Source organism: Amblyomma maculatum, chromosome 9, assembly GCF_055883805.1.
Source record: "Amblyomma maculatum isolate TAMU_Amacu chromosome 9, ASM5588380v1, whole genome shotgun sequence".
Classification (NCBI taxonomy): Eukaryota; Metazoa; Arthropoda; class Arachnida; order Ixodida; family Ixodidae; genus Amblyomma; species Amblyomma maculatum.
This window is the reverse complement of record NC_139352.1, coordinates 13,582,848-13,602,731: the sequence shown is the minus strand read 5'-3', so window position 1 is coordinate 13,602,731 and position 19,884 is coordinate 13,582,848. Positions and strand designations below refer to the sequence as shown.

Genomic DNA, 19,884 nt, shown 5'->3' with positions numbered 1-19,884 from the left:
CGTTGTAATTTTTTTCTGGGCGGCAAACGAAATTTTGTCGGCAACCAAGAATATATATTCTTTTGCGGTTTCCTCTCCCTATTATTTTCGTTTAGCTCCGCAGGACACGTGAGTTTGACGCGTTCGTTCAAATTAGCGAACATATTTTATACCGTTCTTTTTATGTTTTTTTCTGGCCGCCTTTCGTGTTGTCTCCATATTTATATTCGCCATTTTTTATCATTATCGTTGCGTCTTTATTTTATTGTCGGGAGAGCAGTCCGTGCACTGCAGGCTTTCCCCCACAAAGAAGCTTAATGCGGTGAAGCATCCTCTACAGGTAAACGTCTAGACGTTTGAGGATGCTGGAGGCGACACAAGCAAGTTGATATGGAAAAAAAAAAAAAAAAAAAAGAAAAGAAAATCTAGATTCTGTTAGATGCATCGATGGAAATAGGCTACGACTAATCACGCAGTAACTGGGCGCCCAGAGTGGCCGCAGCCCTATGCATTATTTAGGGATTTCGTCAGGTCTCAGAATATGGGTTGGTTTTGATAATGTAACTATTCCCCATAATTTGCCATTGGAAATATCGGTGCTGTGAAATGCACATAAAATTGAAGAAAGATAAGCATTACTTGGTATTCATAAAAGCAATGACATAATAACTATGAAACACTCGAGCACCGTTTTTGTTGTATGTTCTGCGGGGACAAAGGCGACCACAGTAACTTTAAAACAAGAGCAGCCGTCTAATTTGTCTCCTAGATCTATTTTCATAATTTATATGTGGTAATTTGTGATAAGAATTTGTGATATTGTTAAACCACAATGCGCTGAATGCACAATGCTATTTTGATATTTCAACAGGCCTCTTTGTTCAAGGCGCCGGACAAGTAGAGCTTCTGCACCCCAAATGAATAGGTAAGTAAAATTTGGGATTTTTGTTCAGCCGAGTTCAAATTTGCTCTTAATTTTTTCCCCTCGCTTCTTTTTTTTTTTTATGCAAAGGTTCGCCTGGTTCAGGGCTTCATCGCCGGCGCAGGGCTTTCCCGGTGCCTCTCCACGCGCAGCCAAGGAGAGGTGCTTCCTGTGCTCAACCTTCACCCGCCTTATGCTCGTCCTCTTGGTTCAAAACAAGCCTAGCTTGGCAACCGCGCCATCCTTGCCAACGCCACCGACAACTGCGAATGACTATCGAACTTTCTTATCCTCGGAATACTCGGCGACACCAGTGAGCTCCAAATGCACGCCCGCCGGTTGTGCATCTACAGACAACAGCAGCAACACGATCGGCGCAGAAGCGACGACATTGTACGCCATAACTACAGTCCAGGTCAACGAGGCGGCAGTAGTGCACACTACTAAAGTCAGTGACTCTCTTGGTATAGAAACCAATCACACTGCGGCGAATGGCCTAAACGATAATCAACTCCCGAGTACTTCAAGTCCGAATAGCTCCAACGTAGACAGATTAGAAATGTCCCAATCAAGAGAGCCTTTAAGTAGAATGGATGGAACGGACCTCGTCAAAACCACCGCAAGCATTATTACGTCGCACAAGGATACCACCACCGAACTGTCGACTACTGTCGCTGAAAAGGCCACGATGAAGACTCAGCCGCCTACAACCGATGTGCCTAGGACGGTCAAACCTCGCCGCAAACTGCGCAAGGGTCAACGGCGCAATAACAACGGTGGGGGGAATCCCATAAGGAACACAACCGCCTCGCGGGTCGAAGAAGAGCGCTTCCCGTGGGAACCCTTGGAGCCCGCAGCCGCCATGCGGTACGCCTTCGGTCTTGCTTTTGCGGTGGTGGCTCTGATAGGATTGGTGGTGACCGGCATGACATTTGGCGGTGGTGCCCACGCGCGGCCCATGCTTGGCACCGTATGGGCCACAACGGTGACAGTGCTCGTGGTCGCCTCGTCCGCGTCGCGCTCAGCGGCGCTCTTGCTGGCCCTAGGGGCTCCCTGGAGGCGGCTACTGCAGACCGCGGCGCCAGCCAGCCTGTTCCTGGCACTGGTTTTCTTCTGGCTAGCCCTATGCAGGTAAGCGCTTGGTCTTCTCTGCTCAAGCCTAGAGTTTGTTCCTAGGTTTGTCCTTTCGTTGCGCCGAATTGGCGTATTTGTTTGCATATTATATTATTGTTACTGTTACGTACGTATGTCATTTATATACCATAAAGGTAGTGCACATGTCCCTCAGTATATAACGAAAACCGCTCCGCTGTGACGCAGTGGTTAGGGAGCTCGACTACTTAACCCCAGGATGAGAGATTGAATCCCGGCCGCGGCGGCCGCTTTCCTACGGAGGCGTGAAGAAAGGCGCCCGTGTGCTGTACGATGTCAGCGTACGTTAAAGAACCCCCGGTAGCTGAAATTTCAGGAGCCTTCAACTAAAGCGTCCCTCATAGTCTTATTTGGGACTACCCATACCATATAACAGCAGAATGTGTTCGTTTTACTAAGCACTGAGAACCAAGTGATGAAAACTGGAATTCATCTAACAGCCGCTTGAAATGAAATGCTTCATGGAGTATATCAGTCACAGATTAACTAACCGGAACAAACATCCAATCACATCGCGGTCACCGCCGTCACGCTGTAAGTCATACATAATGTGAATGTCAGTTTGTTACAATGATTGCCAGCCAGCGAATCCATCACTAGCCCTAAATATCGATTGATTGTTGGCATTCCGTACAGTTCCCTGCTGATCGGCGTGCATTCTTCGCAACCTGCGTGCAATCGTCGACCGGACTCACGGTTGTTCCGTTGTCGACGTTTAAGAGAACCACGACGTTAATAACATTGGTAACTGTTTGGCTGTAAATACAAAACAATTGCAAGGAAGCAAGGGGCCTGTCCTTTGAACATTTGTATAACATGTAAAAGTCAATTAAGGTGAAATATTGTCCCTACGTTAGTCCTCACGGCGTGTATGGGCGTCCTCTCACGGTGAAGAGTGCACGCGCGGTAAGTGCACTGGTGACATTTGATTTTCGCGCTACACTCGATACATTTTTGTGAGACATATGAGAATGACAAAACGCTGCATGCTAAGGTGTTGTTTGGAGCTGGCAGCCACACGTATTTCTCATTACGCGCAGTCCGCGCGCTATGTAAGGGTGCGTCCCCTTAAATAGACGGCTCGTCATCGGTGATTCAGAACAACTATTCCGCACCCATGCCATGTGTGCGTGGGTGTGTACGTCAGTTGATAAACCATTAATTCCATTGAAGCAGTAGAATGAAGAGGTGAAACAGCGCAGGAACGCGGGCTAAGTAGCTAACCGCACACTGCTCGTTCCGCGACGTCCCCTATTTTTGCAAATAAATTAGTTATACCTCTCCGTAGCACTTGGTGGTTGGTTCTCGGTATCGATCCTCGAGCCATCAACCGTTAGAAAGTGCCGACGCCTGGCCAGACTACCGCCAGCGTCGCCCCAACTTACGTCTGGAGGAAGCGATAGATATATTGTCACGAAGACAGGGATTTATGGGAATCGGCAACAGGGGCAGAGACACACAGTCAAGACAAAGGTTCACGGGAAATGGTAACACAGAGACACAGGCTCAAGAGTCCACAGTCCTAGCTAGCCGAAGCGCGCGAGTCTCCAACTTCCTCGTCTTTCAAGCGCTACTTCAAACCGTCAGGTGGCAATGTGTGTGTGTGTGTGTGTGTGTGTGTGTGTGTGTGTGTGTGTGTGTGTGTGTGTGTGTGTGTGTGTGTGTGTGTGTGTGTGTGTGTGTGTGTGTGTGTTTGTGTGTGTGTGTGTGTGTGTGTGTGTGTGTGTGTGTGTGTGTGTGTGTGTGTGTGTGTGTGTGTGTGTGTGTGTGTGTGTGTGTGTGTGTGTGTGTGTGTGTGTGTGTGTGTGTGTGTGTGTGTGTGCGTGTGTGCTGCTTTGGTGACGAACAGTTTCTCAACCACTACAGCAGTGGTTCGGACAAGAGATTTCTTCGTTGCGTATCTAGTCTGGCACTCAGCTTGTGCTACAATATACCGCTTCCCAGACAATGATGCCGGGGAAAGACCAAATACACCCGATGCCAAATTGACACGCTTGGTGACTTTGTTGGTCATGCGATAACTTAAAGCCTAGTTGGAGCAGAAATACGGCGTCCGCCTCGTGGTCGTCACGCCATGTGACTTCATGAGAGTACTTGACGTGGACGAACTCAGACCAATCGACGTGTCCTGTGATGTCATGAGACCACGTTCTATGCTCGAGTTGGCTTATGCCCTGGCAGTTGGCAGGAATGCTCGTCATTTCATATGGCCGAGTATTGTGGTTGGCTCGGTGTCAGTTGGCAGCTGCGTTTATTCGGGTCCGGGTATGTCCGGACGCCGTGAACGCTGATAATTCTCGTAACTGGACACGAAAAAATTCCTAGCTTACTTGCATATAGGTTAGCTGTGATGCCTTCAGCCAGCTATGTTTGTGGGTAGCCAGACGTGGACGTCCTCCGTTATTTACCTTCTTCTCCATTGACGCGGAACACGATCGGCGGTGGCGCAGGCAATCCATCTGCTTCATGGCGCCTTTGTCTCAATGACCCCTACAGCCGCGCTTGATTACTTCGAGCTACAGCGCTGACCAGCGCAGCTTTGCTGAATTACGCTCGGAGCTGATTTCCTGCGGCTCTTAGGATGTTGTGTAGTGGGCGCCAAACAGGGGGGGGGGGGGGGGGGTCAAATTGAATGTGGTTTTCAACTAAGCACTAATTGTTGATCCAGAACTTAATGAAGAATGAAGTGGAATGAAGTATGAAGAACAAAAGTGCACAAAGACAGAAAAAACAAAAACAAAAAGTATATAGCAAAGTAAACAATACGCATGAGTGAAATGAGCTGGCAGAGCAGCAAGGAGTTCCAACAGGTCGGCATATCATGAATGTAGACGTCCGCAAGCAAGGGATCGGGGGCAGGACCGTGGGAAGTTTGCAGTCGCTGACGGTACTCGAGCTCTCTGTCAACAAGAAAGCCGCGCTGCTGCTGTGGCGTGAAAGCGCCGTTCACGTCGGAAGCCAGAAGTGTTTGCCAAGGAAGCTGACGCCAAATGGCTGAAGCGACAGGCAAACCCCGAAGTGGGAACGAATGAGCAATGAGTGAAGCTGAAGGCATGGCAAGCCAATGTTGAAATGAAAGCCCGCGAAGCAGAAGCGGGGCGGTTGGAATGGAAAGCCTATCACGAAACATGAGCGTGGGATGCGGAGGCGAAACGATCGATTTGTCGGGGCGACGTGGAACTAAGGAACCGCAGAAGCTGAAGCAAAGCGGACGAAACGTTAATCCGGCGTCGATGAACGTGTCAGGACCTGAACAGGTGGTCACCAGGATCTACGAAAGCGAATTCCTGCCGAACGCCTTTGGGGTTGCGGGCTCCGTTTCACAGAGCACATTACTGAGTGAACTTGGAAAGCAGCGTGATATATGTGTCAAGTATGTGGTCGACTGTCTTGGATGGAATGAATGCACTGCAATACAGTGCATGCAGTGTCTCAGTATAATGTGTGGTGTGTGGTATTGCGTAAAGGCTTGCGACAAGGCTCTGGGCTTTCGCTGTGTTACTCGTGATCAGTTATATTAAGGCGAAAGCATTTATTGCCTCATCGTTGTCGTCAGCAAAAATGTCATGCTTTTGCGGCGGCTCTGATTGGTCGAGACGGGATGACGTCATGGAGGTCTCGATAATCACAGAGCACCACCACAGTATGCGCGAATGCGTGTCTTATATGTTCATATGCAAATCAATGATCAATTACTAATTAGTGACTAATTAATGAATACAGAATACTGAATAATAATTGTTAATTACTGATTCCAAAATGATGACCCTTTGAATAATTACATACTAATAACAAATAATGACTAATTAATAATAGTCAATAATTAGTGAGTTTGTTTAATTATTTATGTACTGATTTCTGCCGCACATCCGGTAAAATAAACCACACAACAGTAAATGTAGAACTGCGAAGATACAAGAACCGCAATCTCGTCGCTGCCAAGCAGAATTCACTGAATAAATGCACTCGAAGTATATATATCCCACTTATATCCCCGCCCAGGGTGCCCGATCTGTAAAAACGAAGATATTGAGGCCGACATCCACCACTTGCTGTGGGACTGCCCAGCACTTAAACCAACCTGAATCCGGCACCTGAGCATAGCTGGCCTTTCAGCAACCAATCCTGCTTCATACGTCACTTGGACGCAGGGACCTCATCATCGCTCACTTCTGGACTTCACAAAATCAGCCAACCTTTTTCCATTCATTTAATCATTTATTCATCCTTCATCTCATACCCTACTGATGCCCTGAGGCAATAAATATCGATTAAAAAAATGCACACGAAGAATGTGAGAGTATTCGCTCGCTTTACTCGTAGCAGCATTCATCGCTACATGCGCAACAGTCGCGTAGCAGATTGCAGTACTCAGGCTTTCGCGTTTCATCACTTTAGTCGCTAAAATGTCCTTGACTTTTTGTTTTATGCTTATACAGCGTGTTGCACAATTCGAGGCGCGATGTAGAATGCTTCTCCCAGCTAAACCGCGGAATCCTCGCAGTTCACAATTTGCACAGAAATGGTATTTTGTTGCTAGTATTTTTAATACCAAATTTGTTTGGGGTACTTGCCTGATTCGATCAAAAGAAGTCAGATGTTCTCATCTTATGCGGTGGCGACGACGCCAGACAGGTCGCTGCCCCAGCAATGGTACTGGTGGCGCCACCTCATGCTGCTTACGACAACTCTGTAGCAGGAAAAGAGGGGGCGAACGTTTTGGCAGGTATGAGATTTTCTGACTTTGGGTCGGTCGGAATTAGGTACCAGGCCAGCGAGCCTCCACTACACTTAACATGCATTACTTAGTCTCCAGTGAATGGATATAGGTAATGCTTAAGTATATCTAGTCTAGCATTGAAGAGGAGTTTGTGATGGTATAGTGCTGTGCATCAGATTATACTTCTCATTTTGAAACCCCCGCTGGGTGATTGTTTTTGCGCTAGGTATCTTCGTACCCTAACTCATGATTAGGTCTGCATCCTTTCCTAGCTTGTTTTCTGGGCGGCAAACGCAATTTTGCCGGCAGCCATAAAAAATATATTCTTTTAAGGCTTCCTCTCCCTATCAGGGCCATTTGTTTTTACCTTACACCAGCTACACCGGTGTAGAAAATCTCCAATGCTTCTAATGGTGCTTTGCTACACTAGTGTAGCTGGTGTAGATTAAAAAAATGGCCCTATTATTTTCTTTTCGCTCCGCAGAACGAGTTTGATGCGTTCGTTCATATTAGCCCACATATTTTATACCGTTCTTTTTATGTTTTGTCTGGCCGCCTTTCATGTTGTCTCTATATTTATATTCACCATTTTTATTATTATCGTTGCGTTTTTTTTTTTTTTTTTTTTGTATTATCGGAACTCGGGAGAGCAGTCAGTACACTGCAGGCTTTCCCCCATAAAGAGTCTTAATGCAGTGAAGCATTCTCTACAGGTAGACGTCCAGACGTTTGAGGATGCTGGAGGCAACACAAGCAAGTTGAAATGAAAAGAAGAAAGTCTAGATTCTGTTAGATGCGTCGATGGAAATAGGCTACGCTTAATCTCTCAGTAACTGGGCAGCCCAGAGTGGTCGCAGCCCTATGCATTATTTAAGGATTTCGTCAGGTCTCGGAATATGGGCTGGTTTTGATAATGAAACTATTCCTCATAATCTACCATTGGAAATGTCGTTGCTGTGAAATGCGCTTAAAATTGTGCATTTCAGGAAGGGAAAGGCGCACTATCTGTCACACTTGCTCTGTGAACACCTTAACCACGCCGTAAGGGAAGGGAGGAGGGTTGGAGTGAAAGTGGAGACAGAGAAAGGGGAGCCGTAGTGGGGGGTTACGGAGTATTTTCCACCCCCTGGGGATCTTTAACGTGCGCTGACATCGCACAGCACACGGACGCCACTTCGCTCCACCTCCATCGAAGCGCAGCCGCCGGGGTCGGGTTCGAACCCGGGTGCTCCGGCACAGTAGTCAGGTGTCTTACCACTGCACCACCCCGGCGATAACTGGTTTACAGGAAAGTATAAAGGTGCCGTATCTGTCACACCATTGTTTCTGTGTACACCTGAAGTCTCTCGGAAAGTTCAAAGGTCAAATCACCTTCAAACATCGGGTGTTTGCGAGAATGTGTATAGTAGTGCTGCAGCAGCCCTAAAAATGCTACTATAGCGGATGTTTTTCTATTCAATCACCGTCTTTTAACTGTGTGAGAATAGTACTGAGGCTTTAAGACCCATCTCTTGGAAGAAGGCAGCAGAGCAGGTAGCAACAACACAAAGCGCAAGAGGCACACACACGCACACAAGGACAACCCTTGTCGGTGTTTGAGTGCGGAGCAGGCAGTCAATGCTAACAATTTCTACTTTCTTATAGCTCGTTTAACGCAGCCTCATGCCCTTTCAACCATTCAGGCACACTTCAGCCATTCATGTTATTCACACCATTCAGGCGTTTACTTCCTGCAGTGGCTTCTGTGTGCACTACGCGGAAAATAGATCAGCAGATGCTGGTTTGGTTTGGTTTGGGGGGTTTAACGTCCCAAAGCAACTCAGGCTATGAGAGACGCCGTAGTGGTGGGCTCCGAAAATTTCGACCACCTGGAGTTTTCTGCCCAGCTTTCATTAATCCGCGATAGTATTCTGAGTAATTTGTAGTGTTGTCGTGATAAATTTGGTATCACTAATTTGCCAGGTACTGCACGCCGAAAAGGGAAAAAAAGGAAATACGTAAATCCGAGCCTCTCTCGAAAAGAAAAAGAAAGAATCACACTATCCCGTTGCGGAAGCAAAAGGAACATACACTAGAGTAAAACGCCAAACTGCTAGAGTTGGTATATTTCCATAATTCCAATCAGCCCTCGAATGGCGGTGCAGACATAAAGTCGAAACTGCCTAGATGTCAGTCCACTTCTCGTGTTCACTTCCGGGTTTCGCTTTCTAGCTGAGTTTAATATTGTGTGGCAGACACCAACGTTGTCTGACGTAAACGATGGTAGATGAATTAGGAAATTTTACCTCCTTTGTTGCCGGCAACCTTTGCTGACTAAATTGGCAGTGTTACGCCATAACCGGGAATTCTTGTGTTTACCCGCTGCACAACGAGAGTGTTGATTAGTAATCTAGATCTAGGCAATTGAGTCAGTGACTGCACCCAACGCCTGCTCTATTTCAATACTAGCCACATCCCACTATTCGCTGTAAGACTGCTTAATTAGTGTCGATTTACTTACCTACCATGATGTGGCGCCTCTTAAGTTGAGTGATTTTGGAAAACATGTGCTAAGTCTCTGGCAATAACTGGCGAGTAGGCCCCTGTGGAGAGTCTTCTTACAGAACGTAATAATTTTACACAAATTGCCACCATGCTCTCTTCCTACAGTCCTGAATGAGATAGTGTGCAAAAGTTTAACAAAATAATACTCAAATTTCAAATAAATGTTGTGGTTTAAGTGAAATTAAGTTGTTGGCTCACGCACGCATCACGTGCGTTTACCTGGTTGGAGAAGATCTGGAACTTGGCGCTGGAGTCAGTGAGGTGGGCCACGGACATGAGCTCTCGCACCTTCACCCCTAGGCAGATCAGGAAAAACAAACTATAGGTTTTACTCTCTTTTCTGATCCGAAGGGGAAGGAGAGAAGCATCCATTGAGATCTTGAAGAAACTGCTCTCGTCACATAGGGCTCTACACGAAAGCGTCTGAATATGTCACTGCTGCTCGCTTCTGTACCTAATACCCACCCACCCTCTGCTGGCGTCTTCTCCCCTCCGCCCAGGTCCTGCATGGTTCGTCCGATGGCGGCCGGCGTGTGCTTCGTCGCACTATGGGCGGTGCCTATGGCGGCCGAGAGCCAAGCCGGAGGGCTGCTCGACTCGCGTGCCTTGCTCTTGGCAAGATTCTCCTGGCTTTCAGTGGCCGGCCTGGCAATCGTCGCCGCCATGATGTTCTACCCACTGGTAAGGAGCACTGCCCACCCGCACACCCCAATGACATGATCATGCTCTTCTGTGAACACAGCACTGACGCTTAAATGGTATTCTACACTCGATTACCAGTTCACAGGAGCAAGCGAGGCACCTTCAAAGAACGTTTAGAACGAATCGATGTTGCCCTCTACTAGTAGACTACCCCGTTGTGAGGACCAAAACAACCGAAAAGCGTAATTTATAATGCAATGGAACTGCGCTGTTATTGGTTCGACTAGCTGAACAGACATTATTCCTGAAAGAAAGTAGCAGTCCAGTATTGGCCCTCTCTGAATCTGGCCTGCCTAGCGGGAGATCTTTGACTGGATATGTCGCTCATAAAAACTGAACCATTAAGTCTTTTTTAGCAGGAAGTGCCGTGATTTACATCCGCCGGGAAATTCCACATGTTTCTCTGAATGTCAGCGATCTGTGCACGGATGGCATTGATGAGGCAGCGGCTGTGAGGACACAGCTCGGCTTTAGAACTCTTTCTGTTGCATCAGTGTACGTGTCTCCGCGGAAGAAAGTGGCATTGGATTTATTCCTAAGGCATTGATGTTCGAAGGAAAAGCAAGCGCTTGAAACCACCGAGTCTTGACTGTACGGTCACTATACCTCACGTGCGCTCTAAGCGCAGTTCTCCTTTGGCGGCAACGCGCGTTCGCTCATGCTTGAACATTTGGAAACGGAGTATGCCCGCCATCTTTAAAGTTTCACTGACGGTTTTGTGGACAAGGTTAAAGGGGCTAGCGGAACGGCTTTTCACGTTCCATCAATGAATAATTCATTGTTCGTGCGTTTTACTGAAGTCGTGTCCTCCACAACGGCGGAAGCGCTGCCATTGAGGCGGCTTTACAGAAGCGTAAGGAAATGGTGCTTTGTTTTTTCCTTGTTAAGACTTTCGATAAAGGAAGAAAATTAAAGGCGAAATTGTTTTTCGATGCAGTATAATATAGAAGAAATTAGAAAAGAGACAACCACATGGCGTCGTTGAGATCCGAGCGCACGACCTCCGCATGTAGTGTGATCTGCTTTACCAACTTAACTTCGGCGACGACTGTCTCACCTACTCTCGGAGACACGTTAGGTTGCATGGAAGAAATGCGAAAGCCTGTGCGTTGGCTGCTCTTTAGTAGCTCCTAGAGTGTCATGACTAAGCACTTTTAAGGGTCATTACTAGTCATTAGTCACCGTTATGACTTTGATTGACTTACCCAGGTCTTGCACTCCACAGTCATGCACATGGGATCTCCGATCTGACTGACTCATGACAACTTACTACGACTCATAATTAAACTTTGTTGTGCCTTGCGCGTAGACGCGTAGACGGGGGAACAATGAATCGCTCAACCAGTGTGCGATTCCCGCCGCGGTGTTGTGTTCGCAATGGTTGCGTGTGGGAACGAAGGACCAACGACCCTCTCGACGTTCTATTCCTCCGTTCCCCCAGCCCTCTCCTGTCTGCACCGGCCAGCCGTGTCTGGAGAGGAAGATGACTCCGGGCCGCGCTATAATGACTAATATCGCATGAATAGGCATGGCATAACATTTGTATACCACTTGCCATTACATACACATTTATAACTACCAGTCTCATCTTAATGTGACGTCATATCACACGTTACATTTTGATCCCATATTTTTCTTCCATTGCTTCCACGTTTTCGCACTTAGCCAAGTAAGGCTTTCGCCTTAATAAATAAAAATAAACTTTACCCCACGCTTTGTGTGGCCTCAAATACTAGTGGCTTGTTAACAAGCTCAGGAATGATGGCCGGTTTTTCCGCGTGGATCGTCTTTTGACACATCGATGGGGGTGCATTTCTTCACCGCATCTCACAGACGCACACAATTACATGGACACCTGGACACGAAGGCCTAGAAGGAAATGAGGTAGCGAATGATCTAGCCCGAGCTCTCACAAACCGGGCGGATCCCCATCCCTACCCCACCCCTCTCCTAGGACCCTACGGCGACAGGCTGGAACACCTACGGTTAGAAAGAAGAGTTTTCTCACCACCACACAAACAACTTCCTTCCTCGGACGCTATAGACTGGAGAAAAATACAAACACATTCCCTAATCTTAACATTTTAAATAAGATAAGCCCAACAAAATACACGAGTTACTGTCCTTGGTGCGGTGCAAGCCCCACACTCTATCACATCTCTTGGGAATGCCAGGACAAACCTGACCCAACGTTAATAGTGCCATGCCCGACACACGAGCAGTGGGAGGCGGCCCTGACCAGCGACAACCTGGACCAGCAAGCCTGGATTATCCAGCTAGTCCGCAAGTCAGCTGCTGCCAGCGGAGCCCTGGACTAGGGGCACCGACCACCCAGCTCCTGCGAATTCTTACTGATTATGCTCATTAAAAGTTTTTTTTCTCTCTCTCTCTCTCTCTCTCTCTCTCTCTCTCTCTCTCTCTCTCTCTCTCTCTCTCTCTCACCGCATCTTATCTTCTTTCTCTGTTCTTTTGCATTTGGCGTGCTGCGAGAGCAGGTTAGAAGACGATTTGCGATAAGCGAGTGGTCAAATGAATTACGAGTAACGTGGCACATCTTTCTCGCAGCTCCTCAGGGGAGCCCTAAAGGCACAAGACGTCCAGCTGTGCTCAGCTTTGGCCAAGATGCAGGTAAGCCTCTCAAGGTGCATCCGCATGGCTACACGCCGCGTGAAAATGTCGAGTGCTTATTCTCCACCGATGTAGGAGGTTCCCTACGCCCCGCTCCTGGCACGTGGGCGTGAGTAACGGGGGCGGGAACCTCCACGATTAAGAACTGGCGAAGATACATTGGTTCTTTGCGGCATCAGCCGCCAGGCGGATGGCGCGTTGATGGTCATCGGGGACCTCGCTTTGCAGCAGGGTCTCCTAGGATTCTCTACATTTGATGTCCCTAGCGCTTGGAGATCTAGGGCGTATCCAAATTGTGTGGCCGAGCATCCCCCTTACTTCGCAGGTTTTACATTTATCATTTTTTCTCTCCTCAACCTTGGGGTAAAACAACCAGACGGGGTTTGGGGAGTTTCCGGCATGTAATCACCGCAAGGCTATATACGGCCTTTCTATTATTTAAGCTATTATCCTGTGGTGGCATCAAACTTTTTTCTTATCTATAATATTCGACGATTTCTGTATAGGTTTGCAAACGTTCGTTCATCTCCCATCTAGCGAGCAATATTGCGACTAAAAAAGCGCACGTTCGTGCTCCCTTTGCAGGATGACGCTACCGAGGTGCCGAGGCGACTTCCGCGGCCCCTGGTGCGTGACACCCTCAAGATCATGATGGGAACCAACCTGTTATGCCTGGTTGTGGGTTCCTTGCTGGCGCATGGGGCGGTGCATGGCACCGCAGTGAATCACCCGCTCTGGCAGTGGTGGATCTTGCAGGGGGTCGCGCTGCTCGCCGAACTGTGTGCCGACTTCCTGCTTGGCTTAGGCGCGTCTCGTCCGGCGGCAGACTGCGTGGCTCCGACGATCGCCACCACCACCCTTCTCGCTGTTCCAGTGAGTTTCCGCGCTTTCAGTGCGCTGTGGGGACACAAGCGCAACAATACCTCTTCTATTTGCGCTGGTGTATGATTATCATTTTTTTTTTTTTGACAAAACTATCTGCCCATTGCGGTTCTTTTGTGTTTATAGTTTGCAGTTAACGTTACCTCTGATTTATTTATTTCAATGAAATGTATATCGTCATGCCGGTATTTTATGAATTTGTTAGGCTATCCCTGGCCTCCATTAGAGTTATCGTTACACGCAGCCTTGCTGTACCAGTGCCCAGCCCTCCTTGTTATCACCCTTGTATAGAACGGCTGCCTAATTGAAATGGTATATTCCGGTTTTGGTTCTATAACGCGGTGCTTTTTAATTACAAATAATTTAGGTCGTACAAGGCAGAATTTTTAACGACTCCGTTTTGCATAGCAGTCCCCGTTACTTTATACCAAGAAATTTTGCGTACACGAATATTACCAACGGGAAGTTATTTGTGAGCACAATTTTCTTTCGGATATTTTATCGGATTGCGCCAGTCAATATATGCGCAGGTCCTGCCTCGAGACACTTGTATTTGTTTGTCTTTTATTGTCAAAAACATGCAACATTGGTTTTCTATCACAACTCGGCATAAGGGCAAGAAGTTTTAAAAACAAGACTCTCCTGCGCGTCGAAATGTTGGAGTTCTTATCAACATGCTCATCAAAGACCACAGTTATTTTACAAACAAGGATGAACTTCATAAAAGGCTAGACTTGCTGCTTTTCAAATCGAAGACGCGTGGCTTCTGGGCGCAGGACTACGCGGCGGACGCCTTCGGCAGGACCAATGGTCACCGTTGCGGCGCCACTGTCGGCGCCCGTGGTGATCCCGGAGAGTCAGCGGCACTGTGCGACTCCCAGTCACCGACAAAGACGGGACTGCTGGGTCACGCGACTCTCCAAAGGACGGCGCTGCTGTTCCACGATCAGTGCGTGTCCAGCAGCGTCTCCACGTCCAGGTACGTGCGGCACGCCAGGTCGATTGTGTACTGTGCTGAAGATGTGATCTAGCTGGATGTGGTCTAGTGCTTCCTCATGTCAGTAGGCGCATCCTGTGTCCGTTATGGTACCCTGCAAGGCCTGCACTGCAAAATTCCTGCACTTTGTCCTATTGGCTCAGCAAGGGCTGGCTCCTGATTCGAACCGTACAGGTAAAAAATGAGGTAAACTATACAGACGACCAATCTGCGCGCAGTTGGGCAAGGAGAAATACTAAGCTAAGGCTGGTATTTCCTGATGCCAGTGACTTTCTGTCGCGTGGGTACTTGTGATTACATATTTTCAACATCTGTTTACCATTCTTGTTCTCACCACTTCCTTTTGTTACCAGCAAGTCTTAACAACATGCACTGCACATGTAGTTAAGTTATATAGACTGTTTACATGTTTTCGTATGCACTTGAACCACGGAGCGTCGAGACGTGATTGTTTGGGCGTGAAAAGAACTAGCACGACAAGCATAAACAAACATTGCACCCAAAAGTGCAAAAGGAGACACCGCAATATGAGAGGACCCTCCTGCACGCTTTTTAAATAATGTAATTTCTTCCTGCACAATGGCAGCACAAACATTGGGCCCAATATTGGTACTTTGTTGGCAAAGAACGCTCCTACATATATGGCCGGACATTGCCAACGCAGTACCTCACAAGACCCAATAGTTGTGCTGTCCATAGTAGCTATAGCTAAGGCCAGATATAGCTGCTAACAATGACATCCTGTTAATCTGTGCTCTTCGCCAAGCGACGCTCTGAATATTTTACCAACTTCTCAATGTTTGTAACATCGGTGAGCATCGAGTGAGGCAGACTAGGTGAAGTATCCGATACATTTCAGGTTGCACTGAAGCACGTACCAACCGCTTATTGCGGTATTTCGGCTGTATTTTATTTATTTAATTTATTTATTTATTCGGTTTACCTATATCGCTTAGGAGGCATTATTGTAGGGGGGGGGGGGTATAGATACATCGGGTCGCGCGAGGAAACACATAAGTAAATCCAATAATATGCAAGCAAGAAGAAAAAAAGTAACAAAGCAAAAGCAAACTGACACAACATACAGTATTTCTGACAATTAATAAAACTAACTTTCCATAATAACAGAGCTTAAGTGCGCAAACTAGCATAAATTTAGGAATCAATAATTTAACATTGAATGAATAAAATTCTCAATATTAGACGCAGTCATTACATCACTAGGGAGCATGGTTCCAATCGTCAATCGTGCAAGGGAAAAATGAGTACTTAAACACATTAGTGCGGCACTGATATATGCTCTTATTTTATTATTATGGTCTATTCTAGATGACAAGTAATGTGGCTGCTTAATAAACGTTGTCTTGTCAATACCAGTTTTACTTTGATGTATATTGAAAAGAAATTTTAGCCTTAAGCTTTTTCTTCCCGTATATCAGACCCTCTGACAGTGTAACGATAATTTCCGGTTACGAAGCGTGTTGTCTATTTCTGCACCCGTTCTGTTTTATCCATTAGGTTATTTTGTGTACGGATCCCATGTTACGCACGCATATTCTAAAATACATGACTCAGTTACACTTCGTTTTGACTATATTACGCACATAACTTGCCAATGACTTGCGTATGTCAGGCGCATTGTCATGCAGTATTGGGGTACACGCAGGTTCTGCTCCGCTGCCGGCGGCAGCCATGACGCGACAAGTAGCGATGAAGACGACGACTCGCACCGCGCCCTGGCAGGCTCCACGGCCCCTGGCACGGTGGAGGGTTCACCCTGGTCACAGGCGCATAGCAGTGCCTCTTTCCGGCGGCTGGGCAGTAGCACATGTAGTTCGGAGAGCGCCGCACACAGCTTCGACTTGGCTTGGGGAGGAGGTGGCGGAGGCCCTCTGCGGCCTCCGCAGACCCTGCGCCTGGACCTGAGCCACCGGGGAACCACGGGCGGCTGCGGGGTCGACGCCAGCCAGGACGTAACCCCAGACTCAGCTGTCTACGTGGACCTGTCCCCTGAGCTGCGGCGCAGTGAGGGCCACTCGCTGGACAAGCTGCAGAATAAGACCTGTCCCTGCTGCGCGGTTCGTCGACCTTGGCGCCGGGCTGCACTGCAGCGGTATGCCCTGAGCGCGTCCCGGTTTTCGCTCAGTGGTTACGAACCGCTGAGGCGCGAGGACTGCCGCTGCTGCGTCACTGCCGACCACGTGACGGACCCCTTCCATCAGGTGAAGTCATCGTGCGTGACCGCCAAGGACGACTGGCACAGGAACCTCCAGTCGCTTCCTCCGCCGACGTCTTCAGCGTTCTGAAGGTGCGGACCGCTTCCCAGCTCATTTCATGAGCTGTGAACGATGGGGCCGGCAGAAATGCAGGCTGGCGGTTGCTATCGGTCAGTCATTTCCAGAACTGGTCGGTTAAAGAGCAAGCAACTCCTGAGCATCGGAGCTCTGTTGCTGAATGACGCTGCTGTGTAGCACGGGTCACAAGAGGCTCTTGCTTAGCTACTGCGAACAACTGAAGCGAGAATACACCGCCATTGGTTTGGCTCACGACAATACTCTTGACACGAGAAAGCCCTTGGAAGAAACACCGGTGCGTAGAACTTCCGTCGAGTTTCAGGTGCATGCCTACAAGTTGACACTCAGCTAATTTGCTTGTGCTGTGAGCGATGGCACCGCCTGGCATTGAAGCTCCGTTCGTTGCGACACTTGCGGAAAGAAGTGATGACCACAACGCCAGTTTCAAGTTTCGACATTTCTCCGTGGTACGTCCACTATGAGTATGTGAGCGCCTCTAACTTTGGGTTTGTAAACCACGGAAGCTTGGAGATGTAAAGGCGATCTACAACTGAGGATTATATGGTCCGCTCATACACCTTTCGTTCCACAAATCAAGTCATCAGGGCTATATGACCATCGTGCGGACATACCGAGCGTGATTCGACGAAATAGCATTCTGCTCTTATAATTGCCAATAACAGCAGGAGGACTGCCTGATAAGGGCTGACATCTCGGATATTCATCTGAAGATAAACCTGGCGCTTTGGAGGCTGCTGGAGGGTCTTCACTCCTTGGCTTCCGCATACATATCAATGCTTAAAACCTGCCTGATTCGTTGGTCATGACGACAGACGTGTCCAGGGTAGACTGCAGGACCGGAGGAAAGGACATCTGGCTCAACTTTCGAGAGTGTTCTTGGCACTCTGGTTACTTTCGTACGCGTTTCCTGGTACGGGTTTGTTCCTTATGACGTTACTGAAGCAGCCTACTCTTCCAGCTAGGACGCAGTCTACGTTTAACCTTGGTGGTTGTGTTTTGGAGATTGATCGTATACGAACTTTATAGCATATGTGCTTTTGGTGGTGCAACTCTGTGTCTGTGTGTAAAGAAAGCCCAGGAAGAGCACCTCATGTCTCAACTTGCGACTCCCAGCACGCCTGCAGTAACAACCATCCCAGCAGACCATTTCGGCTAGCTCGCTGCAGAGGCGATGTCAGAATAACGGGCTTGGTAGGTTGCCTCTCTTCGGCTCATTAACGTGTTACCTTTTATTATTTGATGAGGACGATCAGTGTGCGATCTCAGAGGCTGTAATCAAGCGATGAAAAATCTACATCATACATAGCGTTCAGGCTGCCTTGAACGATGACGTAAGAAAAAGTATCGTTTCGAAATTTGCGTTTTATTGACGAAACATTTCCCCGCAAATCAGTGGTGTGGTACGGTATATCTCACATGTGGGGATATTGGCAGTCGTCAAAAAGCGAGTCAATTGCTCGTCCATTATATTCGCTGAACAAATAAAATATTGTACATGTTTAAAATATCAGTGGCTAACATTGCCTTCAGCCTCGACGTTGCAGGTGACTTTAAGTTTATCGTCTTTCTCATCGACGAAGATTGGATGGTACTGCTCTCGCCTTTTTTTCGCCAGTACCTGGTGATAAATTCCCTGACATGCATAATTTGCCTGGAGGACCCACCCAGTGAAAATCAATTTTACGTATTTCAAAAGCTGCAGCTTTAAATTCATGACTTATAGAGGCGCTACTCAAGCTCATCGCGGTTCGTATGAATATTCTTTTTACGCTAATATTTTCACTCAGGTCGTAAATAATGTCACAAAGTTCGGATTCGTATTTTATTCTGTACTTTCAGTATTCGACTCGTATCCAATTTGGGTTCAGAAAACGTGCTCTTCGCGCACGCCTACTCATTTGTTCAAACACCCGACGAATGGAGAAAGAGAGAGAGTTCAACTTTTTATTCAGACCAGCGGATGAAGAAGCTCCGGTCCTCCATCATGCGACGAATAGAAATTCTATCGCCATTTATTATAGCCAGGTTCGGTTTCCTGTCAGTCCTGTCGACATGCGAGCCCCTGGCGCGCCATCTATACGCGCCAGTGTAACTATGAGTACACTTCTATATCATCCCATCACGCTTGGCCGAACGCCGTGAGAAGGACAGTGAAGGGGGAGACGTCCTTGCTTCCGCGTGCTGCCCTCTTGGTCGTGCGTGTAGTACTTGACACTGAAATGAAGCATGTTCAAAGCATTGTTCAGCCATTAAAACTTCGTAAGAAGCATCTGCGATCAAGCGGAAGAACCCCACAGCTGTCACAACGCAAACATTGAGCGTCAGTAACCGCAAATGGAATGCAGTTCGCACCATGGTAGAAACGGCGACTATAAACACCGTTATGCACTAAATACAAACACATAGCAAATACCACAGTGTAAACATAGACGTTCGAGGCCCGCGTTACGCATCAGAAGGCGGCATGGCGACCTCGAAAAAGCAAATTTTCAGCCTTGAGAAGCGTGCGTTGTCGTTCAGCGTGACTGCCTACGAAGCGTCGAAGCGTGGGCGTATGCGCTGGGAGGTTGACAGGGCGGCGGAGGAGGAATGTTTCAGAGGTGGCGGGTAGCGTTTGCACACGTCGGGTGCAGCTGGCTAGGCACGGCCTACAGAGATATCAGACATGATGTTCTAAAAAAAAAGAGAAAGGAAGGTGTTCAGCGCGCTGAGTTCTAATCCATCCCAACACGTTAAACCGCGTCCAGCAAGAGAGGTGCAGTTTTCCAGAAACCTTCTACGCAGAATAGCGGAAGTGAAGCACAGAAACAAAGGCGTACATTAAAATGTATTGCTTTTGTTTTCTTTACCAGTTTCAAAACATTCTGTTATTGCGAGATTGCTGTTACCTATATGAAATACAAATATGGGTCTCGAAAGCAGTGAGATCTCTGGGTCACATATTTGAGGCAGGACTTCGATTTTCGAGGCACACATACAAGTGTTTTATCTACCGTACTACGCAGAAAACTTTCTGCTCGGCTCCATATCGTGTTTTTAATTG

At 47.7% G+C, this 19,884-nt stretch overlaps 1 protein-coding gene across 1 annotated transcript; it reads left to right on the top strand.

Annotated features, from left to right (window-relative positions):
- The first annotated feature begins 989 nt into the window (after positions 1-989).
- Positions 990-18,238, top strand: LOC146178364 (uncharacterized). Its single transcript, XM_084578192.1, has 6 exons — positions 990-2,032; positions 9,818-9,998; positions 12,585-12,647; positions 13,233-13,520; positions 14,306-14,508; positions 16,193-18,238. The coding sequence occupies exons 1-6, from the start codon at positions 1,095-1,097 to the stop codon at positions 16,830-16,832; spliced, it is 2,313 nt and encodes a 770-aa protein (XP_084434318.1). The 5' UTR covers positions 990-1,094; the 3' UTR covers positions 16,833-18,238.
- Positions 18,239-19,884: the final 1,646 nt, after the last annotated feature.